A 26050-nucleotide genomic window follows, 5' to 3' on the forward strand; every position below is an offset into this window, starting at 1 on the left:
TCATTCAGGGTGTCTGCTACAACTTTAGATTCCTACGCCTTGGCCCGAGGAACGGAGATTCATTAGTTCTGGGACCCAAGATGCTGTTTTATAAAAAGAAACTTACAAAAAGTCACAAAAATAATGCAGCGTTTCTGTATGCCCTTACCATTTCCCCACTGATGTGAACATCTTGTATCGACATCGTACATTTGTAAAAACTAAAAAGTCAGTGTTGGCACGTTACTCCTAACTCCAGACTTCATCAGATTTTCCACTCACGCTCTTTATCTGTCCCAGGATCAAATCCAGGATACCACACTGCATTTAGAGAAGCTGCATTTTTCACAAGCTCTTCTAGCTGCTGAGAGGGAGGTGGATGGGGATCTCATCTTCAAAAACACTGGGACATTTAGAGGCCCGAACCAAAATTGCTGCATTCCCAAGTTGGGGAGGTGAAATGCAATTGTGAAGAGCAGAATTGGTGGAGGAGATGAATACAGCAGACTGATTTTAGAATTAAAGAGGGAATCCTCTAGACTACGTGAGAGGGAGTTACCTTCAGAACAAGGCATTAATGCCGGGGAAAAGAGGTTTTGGAAGGAAGGGGTACAACCTCATCCTCAGGCTAGATTGAGAATGCCTAAGTAAGGCTGTGAGTAGGTCAGAATCAGCAAGTGCAGCAAATTGGGAACAGGTGTTTCAGAGAACACACACAGAGGACTCACATAAAGGAAATTAAAAGGGGTCAGTTAGCCTGCAAGCTACATGCAACCTGGGTGTTCTGGAACCTGGTGTTAATGCTTTGGCAGTGGGTCACAATGAAAAACATCAAGCACTGCCACAGTGCAAAGTAGCAGAAAGGGTAAGGGTGAGGCTGGGAAGATTTTGTTTAAGGAGAGTTCTAAGGGTCTTGGGTGAAGCAGGGGCTGGAAGGGGAGGTGGATAAAGCACTCTGACTGTGATCAGTTGTCACACTGAGGAGACACAGGAGTCCCCAGCTCGGGTGACAGGTAAATGTTCGTAGAGTTGAGAAGGTGAGGATAAAGCAATATATATTTTTAAGAAGCCAGCAGCCTGTTTTTGGAATCCATGGAGGTTTTTTGAAGGAGATACCACCCATATTTTACTAAAGACCTTAGGTTCTAGGCCTATCACTGAGTTTTCCTAATCACAGTCCAATTGCTCAGCTTCCTTACAGCAGTTCTAAGAGTCACCTAACCTGTTCCTTCTCAAAGAACATTAACCATTTTTCACTGGACTCAAGATTCTTATAATGTCTATACCACTTTTCTTTCCCACTAAGTTGTTCTTTACCCTAGAAATCCTAAACCACAAGCTGATATTCTTTAAATTTCACATTAAGTACAAGTTCTGTCACTTGTCAAATGCATTTGAAAAAGTTCAACAGAAATTGCTGGAGAGGATGTGGAGAAATAGGAATGCTGTTACACTGTTGGTGGGAGTGTAAATTAGTTCAACCATTGTGGAAGGCAGTGTGGCAATTTCTCAAGGTTCTAAAAATAGAAATTCCATTTGATCCATCAATCCCATTACTGGGTATATACCCAAAGGATTATAAATCATTCTGTTATAAAGACACATGCACATGTATGTTCATTGTGGCACTGTTTACAATGGCAAAGACTTGGAACCAACCCAAATGCCCATCAGTGATGGACTGGATAAAGAAAATATGGCACATATACACCATGGAATACTATGGAGCCATAAAAAATGGGGAGTTGTGTCCTTTGCAGGGACATGGATGAAGCTGGAAACCATCATTCTCAGCAAACTGACACAAGAACAGAAAACCAAACACCACATATTCCCACTCGTAAATGGGTATTGAACAATGAGACCACATGGACACAGGGAGGGGAACATCACACACTGGGGTCTGTTGTGGGGTCGGGAGTTAGAGGAAGAATAGCAGGGGATGGGGAGATTGGGGAGGGATAACATTAGGAGAAATACCTAGTGTAGGTGACGGGGGTGATGGATTCAGCAAACCACTGTGGCATGTGTAACAACCCTGCAAGTTCTGCACATGTACCCCAGAACTTAAAGTACAATAAAAAAAAATAAAGAGAGAGGAAAGAAAGAAAAAAGAAAGCAAGAAAGAAAGAAGAAAGAAAAAGAAAGGAAAGAAAGAAAAAGAAAGTGAAAGAAAGAAAAAGAAAGAAAGAAAAAAAGAAAGAAAGAAGGAAATTGCCTTAGCAACCTGTGTCCTAGGAGGCAGACTTCACTGAAGGCCTCCTAGATATTTTGCATTGATCACTGGCACAACGCTGGGCCCAACCAGGTAAATAAGTGTCTGGCCATTAAACTTAAGGTCATTTAATCCTTAACTTGATAGATTCTGGGTGTTTTCTACAAATCTGCATAGAAACTAGCACTTACCTGGGAGATTTCTCTGCCAGCTGTCAAAGGATTTTCCAAGTAGTTCCATACTCAAGGATGCTGTGCGATGGAAAAATGAAGCCACAGAAATCTTAAATGTGTTAGGAAAAGGGCTGGGTGATGAAAGATTCTAGCGAATCTGCACACCGCAGCAAAGTGTTTCCAGAAACACTGCATAACCTAAATACAGAATCAAGAATAATTTGGCTTTTGGTTAAGATTGGCTTTGGCATGTTTTTTTTTTAAACCAAGGAATAGTGTATTTAGAAATGTGGGAAAACTACATCAAAAAAATGAACTTTGAGCTGCAATAAAATCAGACAGTGTTGCTGGATTTCAGTAATGTATGGGCATCTAGGTTACAAAAAGAGAACATGTGAATAAAATACCAGGATAAAATTTCTCTAGAAACGTTGAGCTTTAACATTACATAGTTCACCTCAGAATAAACTATATAGAACCGTCAATAGGCAACCGCTTTTATGCTACAAAAATGGCCATTTCACTTACTTCAAATCCATATTTCAGATCTTTGTCTTTTCTTTGTAATGAAGATGTAAACGTTTTAGTTCACACTATACCAGAGTTAAAATTTCACTGGTGTCTGTATTACAAATGTTAAAATAATCCTAAAAATGAAAGTAAATTTGAGCTTTGGTTGTCAATCTTTTTCATAGTCTTATGTTAGAGAACTAATCTTTCCCAGGTATCAAACTCTATGAAATCTGCCACAGTTACCACCTACTACTAACTTAGTTTCCATGTCCCGTAACAGTTGTCAGAGAACCTACCCACTTTCAGTGACATTTATATTCTTATTCCAACTTGACCTCATTTTTCATTTATCAAAATGACTATATTGCCTTCTGGAATTTAAGCCAAAGGAAAGAACGATATTACTGGTCCCTATTCTATTGATTTACTCTATTTTTGTCACCTAGGCTGAAGTGCAGGCATGATCACGCCTCACTGCAACCTCTGCTTCCCAGGCTGGAGTGATTCTTGTGCCTCAGTCTCCCAAGGAGCTAGGACTATAGGCAACTGCCACCATGCTCAGCTAATTTTTGTGTTTTTAGTAGAGAAGAGGTTTTGCCATGTTGGCCAGGCTGGTCTTGAACTTCTGGGTTCAAGTGATCTGCCCGTTTCAGCCTCTGAAAGTGCTGGGATTACAGGCATGAGCCACTGCACCAGCCCTTACTCTTGAAGTCAAGGATTTATGTCCAATGTCCCTTTGCCAAACTGGTTTTTAAATATTTGACCACTCATATATGTCACAACTTCTAGTTAATGTCATATTAATAAGGTGCAAACCATCTTATAAATAAGGATTCATCACTGACTTTTTCTTCTAAGTTACATCAGATCATTGATTCTAGTCTGCAGTTTATCAAGATAAGATGTTAAGTTGAAGATTTTACCTTAAATTCTAAGGAATTTTTTTAAAATGAAAAATTAAAATGGATAAGAGTATACCAATATTATCAGGATTTAGTGAGAATCACTGAAAATGAGTGGCTAGATTAGTTCTAAAAAAAGCCAGTGATTTTTAATTAAAATGTAAGCTTAAGTCACCCTCTGTATAGAGAAACTTTAACTCTACTTTCTGTACTTACTTTTTCTGTGTAACTGTTTGAAAACCTCCAACACCCTTGTTCTAATTCTACGGTATTCCTGGAAATCCTTTCTCTTTGGCATATTTAATTTTATGTTCTAATGTGTTTTTCCTCTCAGACACAATAATCAACTATTCAAAGATGCCATCTAATGCACTATGTTACTAAGTATTATGGCCAGAGAGTGATGTTAAGCGTAATGAATTATCTTATAATTGAAAAGAGCTTAAGCAAAAACAGAAACAAATATTCTATCTTAAACACAGGCATGAATTAAACCAACTTGTGAATGGTTAAGGCAACTTACAAAAATGCTTTAAGACATATCAAGTGAGAGTAGGAAGGAAGAGCCCTTCAATCCCTGACAATGCTGCATCTGCTCCTACTGGCTTTGGGAGTTGTTAGAGTCCCATGTTTTTTTTTTTCAGAGAAAGTCTCCCTCTGTCCAGGCTGGAATGAAGTGGCATGATCTTGAATCACTGCAACCTCTGTCTTCCTGATTTAAGCGATTCTCCTGCCTCAGCCTCCTGAGTAGCTAGGACTACAGACACCTGCCACCACACCCAGCTAATTTTTGTATTTTTAGTAGAGACAGGGTTTTACCATGCTGGCCAGGATAGTCTTCATCTCTTGACCTCATGATCTGCTCATCTCAGCCTCCCAAAGTGCTGGGATTACAGGCTTGAGCCATGATGCCCAGCTGAGTCCCATGTTTTAATAGGAATACTGCATTGATTCCAAATGCATGTGCAGCAATATTGGGAGAAAAAAATAGGAAAGAAACAGAAAAGTTATCTTTAACATTGAAAAAGCTTTTATTGTTTTAAAAGCCTTACATAATTCACAGCTATCAGCCCACACACTAAGGAAGTCTCTGTGCATAGGCAGAAGGAACCTTCACTTTGAAGAGGCATCTATAACTGTGTTTACATTAAAACAGACAGAAGAGTGTAAGAGTGTGTTGTTGCCCTGACAAGGTCTTAGTTGTCCTTGAGTTAACTTGAATTGAGGTGTTTCTTCTTTTGAAAATATGAAGTTTTCTAGTTCTGTAGCAGGAGAGGTGGTATTTTCCTGTCTTTTTAGATGAGGGGTTCAGATGTTACATTACTCCTCATTTCTTCCTTTAGGAGAGGATGGCCTTAGCGCACTGAAGATTAGTTAAATCATCAGCACTCAAAAGACCTGTTCTTGGCAGCGCTATCTACGTCTCCGTCTTTTCTCATCCTTGAAAAAGCCTAAGAATGTCAAACAGAAAAGAGGTACAATTTTAAAAAGGGTTCCAACTTTTTAACAGTCACCACTGATAATAAGCCACACATGCAGACTTCTTTAGGTAGTTCAGTTACAGCTACTTAGGCTGAGGTTTACACTGCCAACTTCTGTCAACTCACTAAGGTAATCTCAGGGCTAGAATTAGATTGCTGGAGCAAAGGGGGGCTTGTTTTATTAAGTTACTTAAAAATTAGCTTCCCAAAGATGTCACAGTATTGTGACAGGCTTCTAACAGCAGCAGCATCTGTTACCTGTGCACTTGTTCCTTAAATGTAATGAACACAAACTTTTGCAAAAAGTTAGTTTATTAATCTATTCAAATTCTACCAATTTGCAGTAATTATATACTCAAAGCAAATTTTAATGAGGCAGGCATGCGCTGGATTGTATTGGAATGTCAATGAAGTCTAATGACTAAAGCATCAAAAGGCACTACACTTCACTTGCACATTATGGTAAAAAAGTATTATTTTAAAGTACTTCCAGGGTACTACAGAGCATGCCTATTTTAAATGTTCAACCTTGTCAGCTGTATTTTTACTGTGTAATTACCAAAAGTCACAAACCATAAATATTACTTAGTCCCATGAAAGTTATAAAAGTTATCATTTCCAGTAAAATCCCATGTACTTCCTGCATCCAATACTTCAGACACACACACCTCATACAGTCTAAGTGCAGGTCTCTCGGCTTAGGCACTAATGGTTTGTCTAACACACCCATGGGACTGACTGCACTGTAGTATACACAGTAGAAAATGACATAAATTTGCAAACTGAGTAATAAAAAATAGTCAAGAGTGGTAAGTGCATTATATAATGATGTCTATTCCTAGACATCATTAGGAATAAAATGGCAAGAAATCACTTCTGTATGATTATCTGAAAGGGCAAAGGTTCAAAAGCAAACCATTGACAATGAATTAAACTTGATTAAAACATAGATATTTTTTTCAGGCGGAGTCTCACTCTGTTGCTCAGGCTGGAGTTCAGTAGCGTGATCTTGGCTCACTGCAACCTCCGCCTGTAGGGTTCAAGCAATTCTCCTGCCTTAGCCTCCAGAGTAACTGGGATTACAGGCATGCATCACTACACCCAGCTAATTTTGTATTTTTAGTAGAGACAGTATTTCTTCATGTTGGTCAGCCTAGCCTCGAACTTCTGACCTCACGTGATCCACCCACCTCAGCCTCCCAAAGTGCTGGGATTACAGGCATGAGCCACTGCACTGGGCGGAAGCTTTCCATTTTTCTAATCATAACTTAATATGACTTAGTCACAGATGTTGGCACTGCCGACTGCAAATCCACTTAGTAACTTCATAGTCTTACCTCCGGCTTCCGTGTTCTTTCTCTGTCAAGGAGCTGAAGAGGCAAATCCGCGTGGTCTTGTGCCAAAGTGCAAAGATCAAAGTAGTATTTGCTGTAAATGCTGCCAGGAACTTGGATATTATAATCAATTAGCTTCAAGAACTGCCTTTCCAACTCATTCCTGGGGAAGGAGAAACACAACAAAACCAACACAGGACCATGTTAGTTCACCGGGCCAGCTTCAAAAACATTATTCTCATGTAAGAAACGTGGTAAAGCCATCCCGTGCTCTAGTTTATTAGAACGCATGAAAGAACTCACACTGGACAGAACGCTATCGATCGAAGAAATACAAGAAAGCATGCAACTTTCCCAGCTCTCTTTGAAAATAGAAAAAACTTGTATTGGAAAAAAACATGGATATAAAAAGTGTGTTAATACACTTGATTTTCTATTTCTGTGAAGAATGTCATTGTTTTTGCAGACTTGTGGAGGTACCACGTTGGTGGTCTCGGATAAAACCTGGAGGAATTCTCTGTATTAGCAGACAGGCTCCCTTCTTCCCTTACTTTCCCACAAATGAAGTCTGTCTCTCTGTGCTAGGCTGCCTGGAGCTGGGAGAGGAGCGATACAAGCACCCCTGTGGCCACGACCTCTGGAACAGCACTAGGTCTGTCCAGACGGCACTAGGTCTGAAGTCAGCACAGCATTGTGACTGCACAAGGCCCACTGTAACATCTACCTGCTGCCACTTATGTCACTCAAGGCCCCGGGGCTCTACAATTAGCAGGTAGTGAAGCTAGCCAGGCTTCTGTCCTTCCCTTAAGTGCAGTAAGTTGCCCTGGTCCCTATGTGATAACCTGCTTGTCGTTGGCTTAAACCGACTCTCTCTTTCTTAGCTGAGAGCTGTTCAGGCTTCATGTTAGCTTCTTGAGCCAGACAGACTCCACCTTCGTGTCTTCATTTTAGTTATTCCCCTCATTAAGTAAGTAAATGCAGTATGTAGCTGGGGCAGGATGACACTGGGCACATCCCGGAGTGCATCTGCTGATAAGCGCCTGAGTTAAGCAGTTCCAGCAGAGCCTGGGAATGCAGTTGCTGTTGAGTACCCAGAGCCCCCATATGTATAAATTGGATGTCTTTTTATGACAGCTCTAGCCCTCGCACCTGGTACTGTTTTATTTCTCACATACCAGTTTATCTTTTAACTTTTTTGCTTACTCTGCTTCTGTGAAAAAATTGCTTCAGCTAGGTTCCCCCCTCCCTTTTCAAACTAGGGTATAAGAAACCCCTTAACTCTTTCTTGAGGGCCGAGAGAATTTTGGGTGTTAGCCACCTCTTGGTCACTGGCTAAAATAAAGGACTCATAATTCAACCTCAGAGTGTGGCTCATTCCTTGACTCACTTGGGTATAACACCTGGATGGGTTCAAAGGTGCTGCCTGGGAGCCTAGGCTGGAGTCATAAACCTTAGACATCTACCTGGTGTCCTGTTCTACCATGGCTGGAGCTGGCACTGAATCCACCAGGCAAATCCCTTCCCGCTCTTCCTTCCCTTTTCCCTAGGCAGAGTAGCCAGTCCCCACGCACATCATTGCAGTCCCATGGAGCTTAGTGCCAGGTCACCACAGATGTTCACTTAATAATACCCCACGGATGTTCACTTAATAATACCCCAAGGTATTAATCAGCTTGTGAGTGCAGCCTTCCCTGGAACTCATTCTTCAGGGCTGTGGGCTCCCCTCTGGACCAGGGTAGGTCCAGAGATGCCATCCAAGAGCCAAGGCCTGAATCGTGGACTCCTACAGCTCACCTGGTGCTCCGCTGACTGTAGCTGAGCTGGTATCTAAGCTCAAGGAAACTCCTCTTTACTCTTCCCTCAGCATTTATCAAGCAGAGGGAGTCTCTCCTTGGAGCCACCGCAGCTGACCCAGCACATCTCTGTCTCACTCCAGGCCCATGGCATGTACTACCTGGTCATCACTGATGATGCTTCAGGGCCCAAGGGCTCTTTCATCAGCAAGAGATGAATCCTGCCATCACTGAGTCCTAGCAGGTTCCCTTCTGGCCCAGAGTTTGCCTAGAGATGCTATCCCAAAGCTGGGACCTCAGATGTGGGTTTCGTGACTCTGACCAGTGTCCTCTCCCACTGTGGCTGAGCTAGTATCCGAGTTGCAAGACAAAGTCCTCTTTCCTCCCCTCAAGCCGACGAAAGAAGTCTTTGTCAGAGCTGTGAGCTGCACTGTCAAGGGTTGAAGGAGGGGTGAGCAAACACTCCCTAGCTGCCCCAGCTGCTGTCTCCCAGGGTCCCATGCCCCTCCTGACACACTGGTTCCAAGCGCAGCACGGCACTTGAACTTGCCTAAGAGTTGCAGTCCTTGTGACCTAGACAGGCTTTCAGGTTTATTAAGGACCCCAGAGTATTTTATCCCACAGCAGCCAGGCTTTCACAACTCAAGTTCCATCCACTGGGATGAACAACTCCCCTATGGCTGGGGCGAGTCTAAATGTTTTTTTTTTTCGGTGGGTGGGCATTGGGTGAGTTCAGCCTTGTTGTGCTTTCTGCTATGACGAGGGAGCACTGAGTTCAGGAAAAGTCCCACAGCTGCTGTGCTCTCCCTGCCCCAAGCATGTAGCCTCTCTCCTTGCCACAGGTTCACAGGGTGGCATCGGCAATACAAGACTGTCTTTTCTACACTGTTCAGTGCCTCTTTCAGTGATATGAAGTTAAACCCAAGTACTACGATCACTTACCTGATTTTTAGTTCTTATGAAGGTGCTTTTTTATTTAGACAGTTGCTAAATTTGTTATTCCTATGGGGAGCACAATTGGCACAGATTTCTATTCAGCCATCAGGCTCCACCTCTGTGACTGCATACATTCTGAATGACAGTCTTATCTGGAGTAATAGGCAAATGTGAAAAAAAAGAAAACCAAAAAGCCAAAACCTCTTGCCGGTGCCTGTCATAATCTTGATCTTCATATGCTGCTGAATGTCATCAAGAGGTGTTTTTTTCAGATTTTTCTAAGTGTCACCCACAAAGCCATTCTCTCTGTCTAGTGGACACTGTGAGAGCCTCTGCTGGAAATGCCTCCCTGGCTCACCCTGCCAACTAGCTCCAAGGCCCTTCCCTTTACAGCACTCAGGAGGCCAGAGTGGAAGAAAGACCCATGAAGCTCTTCTTTCAGTGTCATGTTGGTGCCAACCCCATGACTCAGCAAGATTTCTTGCACTCTCATGGATAACTTGCCCCCCCCACCCCCGCAAATGCTGCTGTGGTTGCACGAGTGCCCTGGGAACCTCCTGAGTGTGGCGAGCATTGGGTGATGCTCCAGCAATGTTTCTCAGACTGCCTGAGGGGAACACTGGAACTTCTAACTCATCAGCCCAATGATGCGACACTCTGAAGAGGGAGGGGACGGGGCACAGGGATCTGTGGCTATTCTGTATCTCAAGGTTTCTATAAAACAGATCTTCAGATAAAAGCAGGGAGAACACCAGCAAAAGCAAGTACACAATGTATGACTCAGGGTGAAGCTACACATTTTCCCCGGTCCACAGGCCCCAGACCTGTCAATGGCCAAACAATGATTTCAAAGGCCAGACATGTGCTCCTTACAGAGAGACTGGAACTTGCAGACAGCTTGTAAAAAGCCATAAGGATATTTACTGTACTATTATTTTCTGGTAGTACACTGGTAAAATGTTTGCCAAAAATATCCACAGAAAAATATTTTTCAATTTATGAGCAGATTATTACAATAACAATTTACCAAGACCTACCAATGAGCAATGAAAATATGAACAGTTGTTCTAAAATGTGATGTTTATGCCCATTTCCATTATCAGTACAATGTAAACTTTAAAAATAGTTCTTAAAGTGTTAAGTTTACGGGACCAAAAAGTCTTGAGAAATGATTAGAAAGTTCACAAAGACAGCTGGGCATAGTTGCTCATGCCTGTAATCCCAGCACTTTGGGAGGCCAAGCAAGGCAGGTGGATCACCTGAGGCCAGGAGTTTGAGACCAGCCTGGCCAACATGGTGAGACCCTGTCTCTACTAGAAATACAAAAAATTAGCTGGATGTGGTGGTGGATGCCTGTAATCCCAGCTACTCGGGAGGTTGAACCGCTTGAATCTGGGAGGCGGAGGTTGCAGTGAGCCGAGATCATGCCATTGCACCACAGCCTGGACAACAAGAATGAAACTCCATCTTAAAAAAAAAAAAAAGAAAGAAAGAAAGAAAGGAAAGAAAGTTCACAAAAACCATACAAACTCACATTTCTTCAACTGCAACACTGTCAAAGTTCTCATTCCACACAGCTTCATCATTCCAAGCCTTGGCGGCAATAAGAACGGCTCCCATGACAATCCTCCTCCAGTTGGTTGGACAAATGTCGATACAAACGTAACTCACGAGTCTCTCTACGTAAATCTGCAAAACATAGCAAACACTGGCCTTTGACTTAGCTCCGTTTAAGTGCTGTGATAAGAACTCTTATGAATGACAGATTCCTTGTGGTCTTGACCAGAAAGTAAGTGCCTTTTATTCTTACGTTCTACAGAGACTTCATCAGGCCAGGCAAGCGGCCATATCACAATCATAGGTCAGATACTTCTGCTACTTACTCTGCCCAGAGAAATTTACAGCCCAATTTTGGTCACAAGAATGACTGTACGTCTCAGCCAAGGGCATCATAGAAAGAGGCAGTGTTGTCACCTTCACACTCATAAGAGAGAGCACACACACACATGCTCAGTGTGGATTAAAGTTGTTCAATAAATCCTCAAGTGCCTATCACATAGAATATCTCACATCTAGCTAGTAGGCAGATGGGAATTTTACAAGTATGTCAAACTTGAATATGTAAAACCTATGTGATAGCAAATATTAACCTCCTTATCACAAAAACTCACCCTTCTGGGGCACTAGCTTGAAAAACTGCTGGTCAAGAGAGCCTCCCAGTGGCTGCTGTGCAGAGCAGCATGGCGGATGCAAGTCTGTGGGGTTGTAAAACTTTCCACATATGCAATTGCTCACTTGATAAGAAACACACATGTACAAAGGAGAGTCCTTCCCACAGCCCCTATTTTTCACATCTTCATGATCACTTCATACAAATTTCTTATGTCTTACATCATGTGCAACTTAAACAATTCTGTTGGTTTTAAAGTGGAAAAAGCTGCCAATCTCAGTATCCCTGGGATTCCTCTAAACCTGCTGCCCAGCAGTTTGTGAGACAATTTCATGAATTACTTTACATCTATCAAACATCGGTCCCACAAAGAATTGGGCAAAGTGAACAGCTGAGTAAAGATTAAAGATGAGCTGTGAGGTGTTGTTACCTCAGAGGGTGCTCTGCGGAACAGTATGTCTGTGAGCTACTTGAACTCTTTACATCTTAACAAATGGATGAAACTTTATTTATTTATTTTTTAAAAACAGGTGAGTTTATTTCTTGTATGCAGGTTATCCAATTGGAAAACATTGCCAGATCTGAGCTGCCAAACTCAAGTATGTTTTCAAAAACAAATGGCTATTGAACATGACATGTTTTAAAGATTCTGCTCCCTTTCTCCCAAACTGCGCTCTCAAGTATTTCAAGAATGAATCTCCCTCCCTGGGTTCAACTGCATAGGAATCAAAGAGCACTGAAACATGGCAAGGCTTCAACTTCCCATCCCCTTTCCTGCTGAGCCGCTGAGCTGCTGAGCTGCTGACACTCATCCATGCCACAAGCCCTTCTAGGTGAGTTTGAGAAAAACTCTTTATTCCCACTGATGTCAACTCTTCCCTCAGCGCAGTTGACCCCATCTCACTTTTGCAGAATACTCTTCCCACAGTCACCTCTTTCTGAAGATTTTCTTCCTCTCTACCAGAGACTTCTCCCAAATGGTGTTTCCTTTGTCCCCATTCCACGCCTCACTGCTCTCCAACTATGTCCTCTCACTGGTGTGCACAACACCATAACCTCATGCCAGTTCATCTTCCAACTCGCCTTCACCTACGCTGCCTGCCCTGACATGACTCTCCCAAGGTTCGTTTTGCCAATAGGCTCTTATTTCTGGTGCCTTCACACTGACAAACTGGAGCTCCTCATACATTTCCATTTGCCTAGATGCTGGGGCCAAACACCTGCATTTCACTTCCCCTGCTCCAATCCGTGTGCAATGCCTGTTACGTCTACCTTCACTGGTAGTCTGCCTCGTTTCATGGTGAACCACAGTCTGTCAATGCTCACCTGTACTACCCTAGAGATTTCTTAACGCTCTTCTCTACCTCCAGTCTGCCTCCCAGCTATGGCCTACTGTCCCCAAAGCAGCCGGCATAGCCTCTTCATTTAGAGCGTGGCACTCCCCTGCCTAAGATCTACCACGAGTTTCCCATCAAACTGGAGCAAAACCTTAACTTCTTCCTATGGCCTGCAAGCCAAAAGGCCCCGTGAGCTATGGCACTGCCCGTGGTACCTCATCTCTACTGTTTCCCTCATTCTTAACTCTGACCATGCTGGTCACCTTGCTGTTTGTTCCTCAAACACACACGAAACATGTTTCTGTCTGTCTTGGCAGTCATCCTGCTTCCTGTAATGTCAGCACTCTTTCTCGTCATACATTTAGTTGGGGTCAGCTCTCTAGAGAGGCTCTTCTTACCATTCTACCTCAAATAGCCCCCAATCACTCTGTGTCCCTTTATCCTGCTTTCTCTTTCTGCTGTTTCATACTACCTAAAAAGATACTTAAGTTCAATCCACCTAGAACACAAGCTCATAGAAACAAGAACTGTGTTCCACCTGTCCTCTCCTCTACCCCAGCACTTAGAAGAGCAGCACAGAGTCAGCATCCAGTGAGTGTTCACGAATTAAGTCACCGCTTGGCAGCACTCAGCACTGTGACCACAGCCTCTCCTATCTTGAATTCTTTCTCCTTTTATTATCCTCTTCTGCTTTTCCTCCTCCCACTCTAGTAGCCATTCTTCTGGGGGCTTGTCCCTTAAATCATAACAGACCTTACTGACCCATCTGCTGTCCGCTTTATCTGTTTTTGAGACAGGGTCTCACTCTGTTGCCCAGGCTGGAGTACAGTGGCATAAATACAGGTCACTGCAGCCTCCACCTCCTGGGCTCAAGTGATCTTCCTGCTTCAGCCTACCATGGACCTGAGGCCACAGGCATGTGCTACCATGTCCAGTTAATTTCTTGATTTTTTTTTTTTTTTTTTGGGTAGAAATGGGTCTCACTTTACTGCCCAGTCTGGTCTTGAACTCCCACAGTCGAGCAATTCTTTCAACTTGGCCTCCCAAAATGCTGGGATTATAGGCATGAGATACTGTACCTGGCCTTACTTTTTCTTCTCTTAAAATACAGGGTCTCATCCTTTGGACAAGGCTGGACTTAAACTGCTGGACTAAAGTAATTCCCTCAACTTAGCCTCCCAAATAGCTAGGACTAAAGGCATGAAACCACCAGGCCTGGCTTGTCCAGTTTCATTCTACACACTCATCATCCAAGGAACAATGAATTTAGGGCAGCAGCTCGCAATCACAGCAAGCATCAGAACTGCCTGGGGATATAGCCTGGGACTCAGCTTAGACCTATACTGGCATCTGTTCCTGCCCATCAACTGGATGGTTTTGTTACCACTCCCCATTCCAAGTCCTCCACATGCCCTGGATGTGTGTGCACTGTGTATGCATGCGTGCACTGAAGTGTGGGGGGAGAAATCAGAAATCCGTCCTGCTGTCTTTAATAGCAATTGTTCTGCAATTAGAAAAGCAATTGAGACATTCTAAGCCAAAACGATGATTCAACTCAATGTGTATATTTGCTTTCGTAAGTTTCTCTTAACATTCTGAGATAATTTCAGAAACTTACTGTTATTTAAAAACATGACCATACCACCCTGTTTACAAGACAAATTGCTAACGATGCTTTATAAAAAGAAAATATCTTACCAGACTCACGATTGCCAATTCAGCTGTTAGCCTTAGAGCTTTAGACAGAGCTCTAACAAATCCGAAAATCACTTTGTATTCAGGATCATACTTCAAGTAGTCCTCCGGAAGCTGTTCTTGCTGAAAGAAGAAAGGATGCAATCTAAGTATCCATTGAAAAAAAAATCTGAAGTGCTCTTAAGACAGCAGTGTTCACATTGGTGCCCATGTATCACTTACAATCATTCTGACTGGTGAGATGTCTTTCAGTTTTTATAATATGAGCAGTAGGATCTTAAAATACCGTAATGATTTAATACTCACCAACATTCACTTAAAAATAGCATGAGCTTATTAAGCTCAGAAAACGTTTGTTCTTTTTTGCTGTTTCCCCCACATGATTCTATCCAAATGTAAGCTACTCTTAGGTTTTAATGTCTTACTGACCATCTGCCATTCTGCTCTGCAATAAAACTTTGAGAAAATAGTTTCCTGTAACCATGAGACTCTAAGCCTATGCTGTTAAATACAATAATCACTAGCCACATGTGGCTATTATGTACCTGAGGAAGTGCATTTTTAAATTTTTACACCATGTAAAATTGATTAAGACTTAATTTTTTTAACTCTCTTCATAAAAATGCTTCTGTTAAAAGTATTTACATATTCTTACATTGCTTGATGCTACTGACAATTATCTTTCCAAAAGATAGATTTTGTGTTACTTGGACAGTATATTTACTCACACTAGCCCACTAATTAAACAGAGCTGCAGATCAGATCTTATTCCAGCATGTTCTTTTTATAACACTTTTGAAATAAGATGACTAGATGTAACATGAAATGGGGATCGAGACTTAAAGAAAGATGCCTTTGACTTTGGCATGAAACCGATAAAAGTCTCTGATGAAAATACAACCTCAACAAAAGTGACACTTGCTGGGCCAGGCACAGTGGCTCATGCCTGTAATCCTAGCACTTTGGGAGGCCAAGGTCAGGAATTTGAAACCAGCCTGTCCAACATGGTGAAACCCCATCTCTACCCAAAATACAAAATTAGCCAGGCATGGTGGCCGGCACCTGTAATCCCAGCTACTTGGGAGTCTGACGCAGGAGAATTGCTTGAACCTGGTAGGCGGAGGCTGCAGTAAGCCAAGATGGCACCGTTGCACTCCAGCCTAGACAAGAGCAAAACTCCTTCTCAAAAAAAAAAAAAAAGGTGACACTTACTGTAAATGGATGTAACGCTTCATCAAATATGTCCAAAGATCTATCGGCATCTCTATAAAATAAGAATGTGCATTACTTCAAAAATTGTTAGTATCTTAGTATAATATCTGTTTTGTAAAAGAATGCCTCCTATGTGCTTTGGTGTTTCCTGCACCAAAGCAAACAGTTTTTACAAATTATTCTCCTGGATCCTGACCTGCAGAGGTTTTCCTGACCTCTTCTTACTCAGCACATCATGTCCTGTACTGGAAAGTCTTTTATATGATAACCAGTCAGAACTGCCTATAAGAACGGACCCTCCCTAACAGGCAATGGCAATAAACCAAACATATTTTCACTCTTCTAACCACACACTGAAACACGAGAACATTTTACAAAGCAGTGGTGGTGGCAACAAACTCCTTAGAACTTTAATAAATGTCAATGTGATTCAGATTGCTAGCTTCCTTTCTCTTTAGTTCTCTTTAGTACACTCTCATGATGTATTTATTTATTTTCAGTAGTTTGAATTAAAAACTCATCTTCCTTTTTATTTTAAAGGAATCCAGTCTTTGATGAACTTTAAACTTCGTAAAACTTAATACATTGTGCCTGTGTGATAAACCAGTGGTTCACCAAATATGCTTCATGGACCTCTGGGGATCCCCAAGAACCCTTTCCCAGAAGGCCTAAGAGGTCAACACTGTTCTGATAACCATACTAATTCAACCTGAGAAAGCTGATAAAAGAAAAATGAAAACATTTTTTAAAATTGTAAAGATATTGCCTGCTTTTTCATAGACACTTGCCATAATTGTATAAAAGCAAAATTGGGCAAAACTGTTGGTTTCTCAGCATAAATCAAGGCAGTCGTACAAAATTACACCAGTAGGCATTCTATTCTTTACTGTCCCTTACATTTAAAAAAGACAGCCTGAGTTACTTAAGAATGTCTTTAATGAAGCAGTAAAAATGGTGTTATTAAATCTTGACATTTCTCTTTAGTATTCTGAATAAGTGGAAAGTTAACAAGAAGCACTTCTGTTGACTGCAGTATGGTTGTTAAAAAAAAAAAAAGATTTAACTGTGAACTGAACAATCACTTTTTTCATAGAACATCAGTTTTATTTGAAAGTACAACTGGGTCAGTGCAGTGGCTCATGCCTGTAAAATCCCAGCAGTTTGGGAGGTTAGCACTGCAGCTAAACTCCTTCAGGAGTTCAAGACCAGCCTGGGCAACATGGCAAAACCCTGTCTCTACCAAAGTCACACACACACACAAAATAGCCAGGTGTGGTGCCACACACCTGTGGTCCCAGCTACTCAGGAGCCTGAGGTGAGAGGACTCCTTGAGCTGAGATCATGCCAATCCATTCCAGCCGAGTGACAGAGTGACACTAGGTCTAAAAAAAAGTACAACTATCATTCTCAAAAATAAATGAAGTGAGGGTGCTCTCATTCACGAGGAAATGTGTCACTCATGTCACAAGGAAAGTATTTGTTCCCAGTGATAAAATTTAAGCTTTCCTGAGGACTTTGAAAAACTTGTTCCTTCTACTATAATATAAAATATTGACAGCCTCTCAATATTTTAAAATGTTTTAAAATAAGATTGGTGGTTAAACTAAAAAAGTGATTTTTTGATACAATAAAACATAAACCAGTATTTTCCAAATAATTAATGCATAATATTATAAATGCAAGTATGGGTGGAAAGATCCATTTACTGTTTAAGAAAGATCGATGAGTGCTGATGGAATAAATTAATGTGTAAAATGCCACTGTAATTTAAGAAACTAGCACTTGTGAAGTTTTGATTTTGTATTAAAGAATACCCACAGCTGTCTGAAAGCTTTAAAAATACACTTTTACCAACTACATATTTGCATAAGACTACGTTATCTTATTGCTTTTTTAAAGCAATTTGCAAAAAAGTGAGCTAGAAAATCCAGCTATCTTCTGTTAAGCCCAACATTAGAGATTTTCAATAATATAAATACATGACACACTTTTACTGAAGATTTTGTTGTAGAAGAGTTACTGCTTCATTAAAAGATTTATGTTAACAGTATTGTTCTCAGGAATATTTTTTGCTGTCACAAGCTGGGTCATGGATTACTACTGGTAAAGGTCATCAATGCTACTAAACTTTCTGCAATGCACAGGACGGTCCTCAGGACAAAGCATTATCTAGCTCATGATATCAACAGTGGTAAAGCTATGAAATCTAAACTAAAAACAGATTTTGAAAAAAATCTCAATTTTGTATTTCTGTCACAGCGAATACCAATATAATCAATATAAAAACATACTCAGGACTCTCTGTCATTTAAGAATCAAAAGAGGCTTAAGGGTCAAAGAAACACAAACAATTTGCTTCAATATTTTAGTAGGCACAATATAGCTTATGATATCTAGAGCTGTGACCTAACGCTGAGCTTGACAGCTTGCAAAGTAATTAGCCAGAATAACAAGACAGGATTTTTAAAAGCTCACCTTCGCTTGATATGATAATGTATCGCTAAGGTCACACTGTGGAAGAAAAAACATTCGTCACAATAGATGTTATCATTTGTTAGGCCTGAAGACATTTTTTAAAAAGGGTACAGAGGAAACTCTCCTAGTGGCCCTGAAATTAAAATCTTCTAGTTCAGAACAGTACCATAAGGGCACTTTCTTGCTTTCGTTTCTTAGCTTTTAGCAAAATGCAAGGCAGTATGCTCTTAGAAGACATGTTTCTGTTGATGATTCTAATATATAAATAACAACATATTTCCCTGTTATATGCCCTTCTACCTACAAAACCTTTTGTCCCATGCACTTTATTTTATGTATTTATTTATTTTTTGACTCAGAGTCTTTCTCTGTTGCCCAGACTGGAGCGCAGTGGCGCAATCTTGGCTCACCACAACCTCCCCCTCCTGGGTACAGGCAATTCTCATGCCTCAGCCTCCCAAGTAGCTGGAACTACAGGTTTGCACCACTATGCCCAGCTAACTTTTGTATTTTTAGTAGGGAAGGGATTTTGCCATGACGGTCAGGTTGGTCTCAAACTACTGGCCTCAAGTGATCCACCTGCCTCAGCGTCCCAAAGTGCTGGGATTACAGGCGTGAGCCACCGCATTCAGCCTCGTGCAATTTATGTCTATATGCCCATATGTTTAAATTTAACCCATACAGTAGTGGTTTCTTTTTTAAGATGTTAGGCCCGGGATGGGTGAGGTGGCTCATGCCTGTAATCCTAGCACTTTGCGAGGCCAAGGTGGGCAGGTCATGAGGTCACGAGTTCGAGACCAGCCTGGCCAACATAGTGAAACTGTCTCTACTAAAAATACAAAAAAATTAGCCGGGCATGGTGGTGGGTGCCTGTAATATCAGCTACTCAGGAGGCTGAGGCAGGAGAATTGCTTGAACCCAGGAGGTGGAGGTTGCAGTGAGCTGAGATCATGACATTGCACTCCAGCCTGGGTGAGACTCTGTTTCAAAAAAAAGATGTTAGGCCCTGCATTTTAGTTTAGTTTACTATCTCCTACCCACCCAATTTGTATTATTTCCCTAAAAATATATAATGAAAGTGATTTGTAACAAATAAAATTATCTGAAATCACTTTTGCATAATTATTAAAAGATATATTAGTAAACATTAGCACACAGGAAATCAATGATAAGTACAGTGACCCTAAAATAAGCAGTGCTAACAAGGCAGTGTAACATGACACAGTGTAATATGAATGGCAGGTACCTTCAATTAGTTTAACTGAAATACTTGTGAACAGATACAGCTCTTCAGATATATGTAATTGTATTCGTAAGTTCCCCACTGATGCTGTGTATCAGAAAACAAGAGGTTCTACAGAAAGCAAGAGGTTCTCTTATGTAAGTTATGTGCTTTCATTTGCCCTCAGCATCTAGAATGAGGCTCAAAATCACTGAGGGAAGGCAAATCTCAATTTTAGTAATAGGCCTATACAATATTAGCACTTTTTAAAACGCCTGTAACATTAGCACTTAAGATGGATATGTCTATAGTCCTTCAAGTAGTTTTCATCTCTGAAATCATTTTAAAATCACAGAATTTGAAGTTATATGCTGGAAAGGACCAAGAAATATGGGACTGTGTAATCACATTTAATCCAATACTCATTTTACAGATCAGGAAAACAAACCTTAAAACTGACTTGCCCAGGGTCCTACCAAATAGGAGCAGTTTCTTGTCCTAAACTCAAATTAAGCAGCGGCTCTCAGACTTTGCTGCACATTAAAATCACCTGAGGAGCTTTAATAACTGCCTCAGCTTCTACATAAAACGTTTTAATTTAAATTAGCATTGGGGATGACTTTGGGCATCAAAGTTGTTGTTAAGTTTCCCAGGTAATTTCAATGTGCAGCAAAGTTTGGAATAATGGAGTCGGGGTGAAAATCAGAATCTTCTGGGATGCTTTTCTTCACATAAAGAAGCCTCACAGCCATCCCTATTTTTCAGCTGTGAATCCATCTGTTCCTGGGCTTTTTGGGTGACTATTAATTACTGCCTCAATTTCAGAACTTGTTACTGGTCTATTCAGGGATTCGACTTTTTCCTGGTTTATTTTTAGGAGAATGTATGTGTCTAAAAATCTATCCATTTCTGCTAGATTTTCAAGTTTATTTGCGTAGAGGTGTTTATAGTATTCTCTGATCATAGTCTGCATTTCTGTGGGATCAGTGGCGACATCCCCTTTAGCATATTTTAGTGTGTCTATTTGATTCTTCTCTTTTTTCTCCTTTATCAGTCTGGCTAGTGGTCTATTTTGTTAATCTTTTCCAAAAACTAGTTCCTGGATTCACTGATTTTTTGAAGGATTTTCGTGTCTCCACCTCCTTCAGTTCTGCTCTGATCTTAGTTGTTTCTTGCCTTCTGCTAGCTTTTGAATTTGTTTGCTCTTGCATCTCTAGTTGTTTTAATGGTAATCTTAGGGTGTCGATTTTAGATCTTTCCCACTTTCTGATCTGGGCATTTAGTGCTACAAATTTCCCTCTAAACACTGCTTTAGCTGTGTCCCAGAGATTCTGGTACATTATGTCTTTGTTTTCATTGGTTTCAAAGAACTTACTTATTTCCGCCTTAATTTCGTTATTTACCAAGCAGTCATTCAGGAACCAGGTAATTCAGTTTCTGTGTAGTTGTACGGTTTTGAGTTTCTTTTTTTCTATTTTTTCACATAGCACTTATTCTAAAACGGACCACATAATTGGAAGTAAAACACTCCTCAGCAAATGCAAAAGAACAGACTGAGAGACTGCTATGATTTCCATTCTTTTGCATTTGCTGATAGACTGTGATGCCAGAAGAAAAAAAGCTGCTCCTTCTTCCAAGACTAATGTCCAAAGTAGTACACATTGCAATGCATTGAAAAACTAATTTTTCACACACAAAAAATCCAATAAAGGGTCCTTTTCATTGCAGTCAACATTGTCTTAAGGCATAAAGGCACCAAAAAAACGGCTATACTTTTCTGGGACTGCTTATTTGCTAACTGATTTTTCCTTCTACCATGACATCTAAGATTTCTTAAAAGAGAAATTGATACTTCATATTTAGAATCTGTATATCGATATATAGTTGACTTCACTTTCTTAAATGACTGCTGAAGAGGACAACCAAATGGCTGAAATAATAAATTTTAGAATAAAGGAATCTGTCCCTTGACACTATGGTTGTACTCACAGCTTTAGTGTCGTTTTAAGATGACATTGACTGGCTGTGCTGTCGTCAAGGAAAACTGTCGAACGTGAACTATACAGCCCAGTAGATACCTGAAGGGGAAGGAAAGAAAGTGTAAGTTAAACTTATCAAGGTGTACTTTTTTATCGGTTAAAATGCCAAATGACAAAGCACTAGGATATTTCTTACACTCTGTGAACTGCCTGAGTGTGGCATCTTGTGCACTCTATAGAGAACTCATCGGAGGCTCTTAACTTCCAGAGATGATGTTTGAGATACAGGTTATAAAATGCTGCCCTAAATAAGGTACCTGTCATCAAACCCAACAAGGATTTTATGAATTCCCTTTATAAATAATGAGAAAAGCTTAAAATAAGATCTGAGAATTTCTATTTCTATTATTTATTTACTACAGTAAAATGTAACGTATTAAATAATATCGTAGAAGAACATTTTATTGCAGTGAATAAGAGACTAATACATTTACTAAATTACTAATCCTAAATGTATTATTTCCGGTGACAAAACAAGTTTCAGATTCAGAGACTCTGTGTGCCAGTGTTGCTAGACCACCAACAAGTGAGGAAGCCATAGGTTTCTCTAGTCCTGTTTTCTTATGTGGAGGATAAAATTAGTAACAATTTAATATTCTCTCACACCCTGAAAACAGATGACAACTTAAAAAATTTAGCTTTCCCTTCAAGTTTAAATAAGACAGCCATGACATGACTCAAATGAGACTCTTCGACAATACTTGCCATTAATTTCAAAACTTAATTTCATTCTATAAATCATTTGAGCTGCACCCTAGGCATTTTCCTGCTATACCCTACTCTCTGCATAGAATACCACTTTTCTCTTTCCTTGTTTCAGCAACTTTGACTACATCTACCCTCTTGGATCTGTTTGCCAGCAGCCACACCAAAACATGTTTCTTTGGTACACTAATGAGTCAGATTCACCACTGGTTACAAGAGACTAAGTATTCTCATGAGAAAGTATGCCTCTCCATAAAAGTAACAGCGGGCCCTAACTGTTCCTACATCCAGCTGCTGAGCATAGAATTCTGAATAAATCAAAAACTTCAACAAGTGTTTGACAAACTAACTGAGTCATCATTTGGACTCAACATCTTACTACATTTAATTAAAACAAAAACACTACTAACAGACCACTCTTTGTAGGTATTATTTAAGGTGTCACAAAATAGAAACAAATCATCTAACTTCAGTCAGCATAAATCAGAGTATGAAATGCTATGATCTTTAACAAGAAATGGAAGGGCTTACTTAGTGGTTTTAAGGTATAATAACAAAAACTAGAAAATAATCATACCTAGTAATTTAACAAGTCAAAACTAAAGCCTTACCATCAAAGGTCCAGTTCCCCTTGGATACCAGTGCCCACCCACTGACTTCTTCCATTGTACCTGCTGCCTCTCATTTTAACCCATTAAAAACACTAAAATTGTTTTCCTTGTAGAGATCTTTCACCTCCTTGCTTAGGTGTACTTTTAAGTATTTTACTTTATTTTTCAGCTATTGTAAAAGGGGTTGAGGTTCTTAGTTTGATTCTCAGCTTGGTAGCTGTTGGGGTGTAACAGACCTACTGATCTGTGTACATTAATTTTGTATCTTGAAACCTTGCTGAATTCATTTATCAGTTCTAGGAGCTTTTTGGAGGAGTCTTTAGGGTTTTCTAGGTATACGTTCATATTATCAGCAAACAGTGACAGTCTGACTTCCTATTTACTGATCTGGATGCCCTTTATTTCTTTCTCTTGTGTGATTACTCTGGCTAGGTCTTCCACTACTATGCTGAATAAAAGTAGTGAGACTGGGGCATCCTTGCCTTGTTCCAGTTTTCAGGGGTAATGATTTCAACTTTTCGTCATTCAGTATTATGTTGGCTGTGGGTCTGTCATAAATGACTTTTATTACATTGAGGTATGTCCCTTGTATGTCAGTTTTGCTGAGGGTTTTAATCATAAAAGGATGCTGTCAAATGCTTTTTAAACATTTTAATCAAAAAGGGATTTTGTCAAATGCTTTTTCTTCGTCTATTGAGATGATCATGTGATTTTTGCTTTCAATTCTCTTTCTGTGATATATCATATTTATTGACTTCCATATGTTAAACCATCCACGTATCCCTGGTATGAAACCTACTTAAACATGGTGGATTATCTTTCTGATATGCCAATGGGAACTATAAAACATAGCTGAATGAAATCATGGATAACACAAACAAATAGAAAGACATCCCACACTCATGAATGGCTTAAATAAATATTGTAAAAATGACCACACTGCCAAAAGCAATCTATAAATTCAATGTAATTCCTAACAATATGCCATTATCATTTTTCACAGAACTAAAAAAAAAAAAGAACCCTAAAATTCATATGCAACAAACCAAGACCCTACTTAGTCAAAACAATACTAAGCAAAGCCAACAAATCTAGAGCCATCACTTTACCTGACTTCAAATTATACTATAAGGCCACAGTCACCAAAACAGCATGGTACTGGTATAAAAATAGGCAAATACACCAATGGAACAGAATAGAGAACCCAGAAATAGACCCAAATACCTATAGCCAACTAAAACATAATGTGAAGAAATTAAACCATATACGGTTTAATGCCTGGAATAATTGGCAAGCTACATGCAGGAAAATGAAACTGGATCCTCAACGCTCACCTATACAAAGATCAACTCAAGATGGATCAAGGATATAAATCTACAACCAGAAACCATAAAAATTCTAGAAGATACCATTTGATAAACCCTTCTAGACACTGGCTCAGGCAAAGACTTCATAGCCAAGAACCCAAAAGCAAATGCAACAAAAACAAAGATTAAGCACGTGAGACTTAACGAAAAAGCTTCTGTACAGGAAAAGGAACAATCAGCAGAGCAAACAGACAACCACAGAATGGGAGAAAAGCTTCACCATCTCTACATCTGATGAAGGACTAATACACAGAATCTACAAAAAAATCAAACAAATGGACAAGAGAAAAAAAATCCAATCAAAAAGTAGGCGAAGGACATAAACAGACAATTCTCAAAAGAAGATATACCAATGGCCAACCAACATATGAAAACATGCTCAACATCATGAATGATCCGGAAAACGAAAATCAAAACCACAATGCCATACTACCTTACTCCTGCAAGAATGGCCATAATCAAAAAATACAAAAATAATAGATGTTGGTGTGGATGCAGTGAAAAGAAAACACTTCTCTACACTGCTGGTAACAATGGAAACTAGTACAACCACGATGGAAAGCAGTGTGGAGATTCCTTAAACAATTAAAAGTAGAAACACCATGCAATCCCGCAATCCTGCTACTGGATATCTACCCAGAGGAAAAAAAGGCATTATACAAAAACAATACTTGCACATGTATGTTTGCAGCAATACAATTTGCAATGATAAAAATATGGAAGCAGCCCAAATGCCCATCAATCAATGAGTGGATAAAGAAACTGTCATATGTCTATGTATAATGTGTGTGTGTATATATATAGACACACACACATATATATACACACACACATATATATGTATATATCATAGAACACCACTCAGCCATAATAAGGAATAAATTAGGGGCATTCCCAGCAACCTGGATGGAATTGGAGACATTATTCTAAGTGAAGCAACTCAGGAATGGGAAACTAAACATTGTATGTTTTCATTCATACCTGGGAGCTAAGCTATGAAGATGCAAAGGCATAAGAATGATACAATGGACTCTCGGGACACAGTGGAAAGAATGGCAGTGGAATGAGGGATAAAAGACTACAAATTGGCTTCAGTGGATGCTGCTCAAGTGATGGGTACATCAAAATGTCACAAATCACCACTAAAGAATTTATTCATATAACCACCTGTTCCCCCCAAAACCTATAGAATAAAAATATATAAATAAATCAACGACAGCATTTTTGCCAGCAAACATAAAATAAAATGAAAACTAAAGTTTATGTTTTTCTCTCTCCTTTTTGGCAGGACAAATTTTAGATATGTTTTTTAAGAATAACATTTTTCCTTTTTCTGAGTCAGGGTCTCACTTTGTTGCCCAGGCTGGAGGGCAGTGGTGCAATGATAGTTAACTGCAGCCTCAATCTCCTGAGCTGGAGCAATCCTCTACCTTAGCCTCCTGAGTAGGCAAAACTGAAGGCACATGCCACCATACCTGGCTAATTTGTTATTTCACCTTTTTGTAGAGATGAGGTCTTGCTATGTTGACCAGGCTAAAAATAAATAAATCTTAACTAACTTAAATATTTCTAAGACTTTGGGCATTCATGAAAAAAACTCCATCTATAATAATAAGGGAAACTGAAAAATAGAAGGGGAAAAATTAAAAACCAATGCAGGTATACTGGTCTAAGCAGCCTAGTGTATGAATAACAAGACTATCAGAAATAAAGTAACAGAGAAAGTGAAACAAATTATCAAGCACAGATAGTCTGCAGACTTAGTAGCCTCAATAAAATGAAAAGAGTCCCACTAAGCTGTTGTTACAATGTTTCAGAATCTCAGAGAGACAGAAGCTCCTAAAAAAGGTTCTACAGATATATAAAAGCCAATTACAAACAATGTATCACA

General features: G+C 40.1%; 1 protein-coding gene across 1 annotated transcript in view; it reads right to left on the reverse strand.

Moving 5' to 3' along the window:
• Nucleotides 1-4789: 4789 nt before the first annotated feature.
• LOC135278069 (uncharacterized) overlaps nt 4790-26050 on the reverse strand; it is a 186324-nt gene continuing 165063 nt past the window's right edge. Inside the window, exons 49-55 of the mRNA XM_064384684.1 lie at nt 21427-21515; nt 18216-18251; nt 15741-15792; nt 14532-14651; nt 10861-11015; nt 6601-6760; nt 4790-5233 (exon numbers count right to left, since the gene is read on the reverse strand). Coding sequence (XP_064240754.1) covers nt 5165-5233; nt 6601-6760; nt 10861-11015; nt 14532-14651; nt 15741-15792; nt 18216-18251; nt 21427-21515 — 681 coding nt within the window. The 3' untranslated portion in view covers nt 4790-5164. The remainder of the gene's footprint in view (nt 5234-6600; nt 6761-10860; nt 11016-14531; nt 14652-15740; nt 15793-18215; nt 18252-21426; nt 21516-26050) is intronic.

The sequence above is a fragment of the Aotus nancymaae genome, unplaced genomic scaffold, assembly GCF_030222135.1.
Source record: "Aotus nancymaae isolate 86718 unplaced genomic scaffold, 86718_ANA_hifiasm-v0.15.2.pri h1tg000036l, whole genome shotgun sequence".
NCBI lineage: Eukaryota > Metazoa > Chordata > Mammalia > Primates > Aotidae > Aotus > Aotus nancymaae.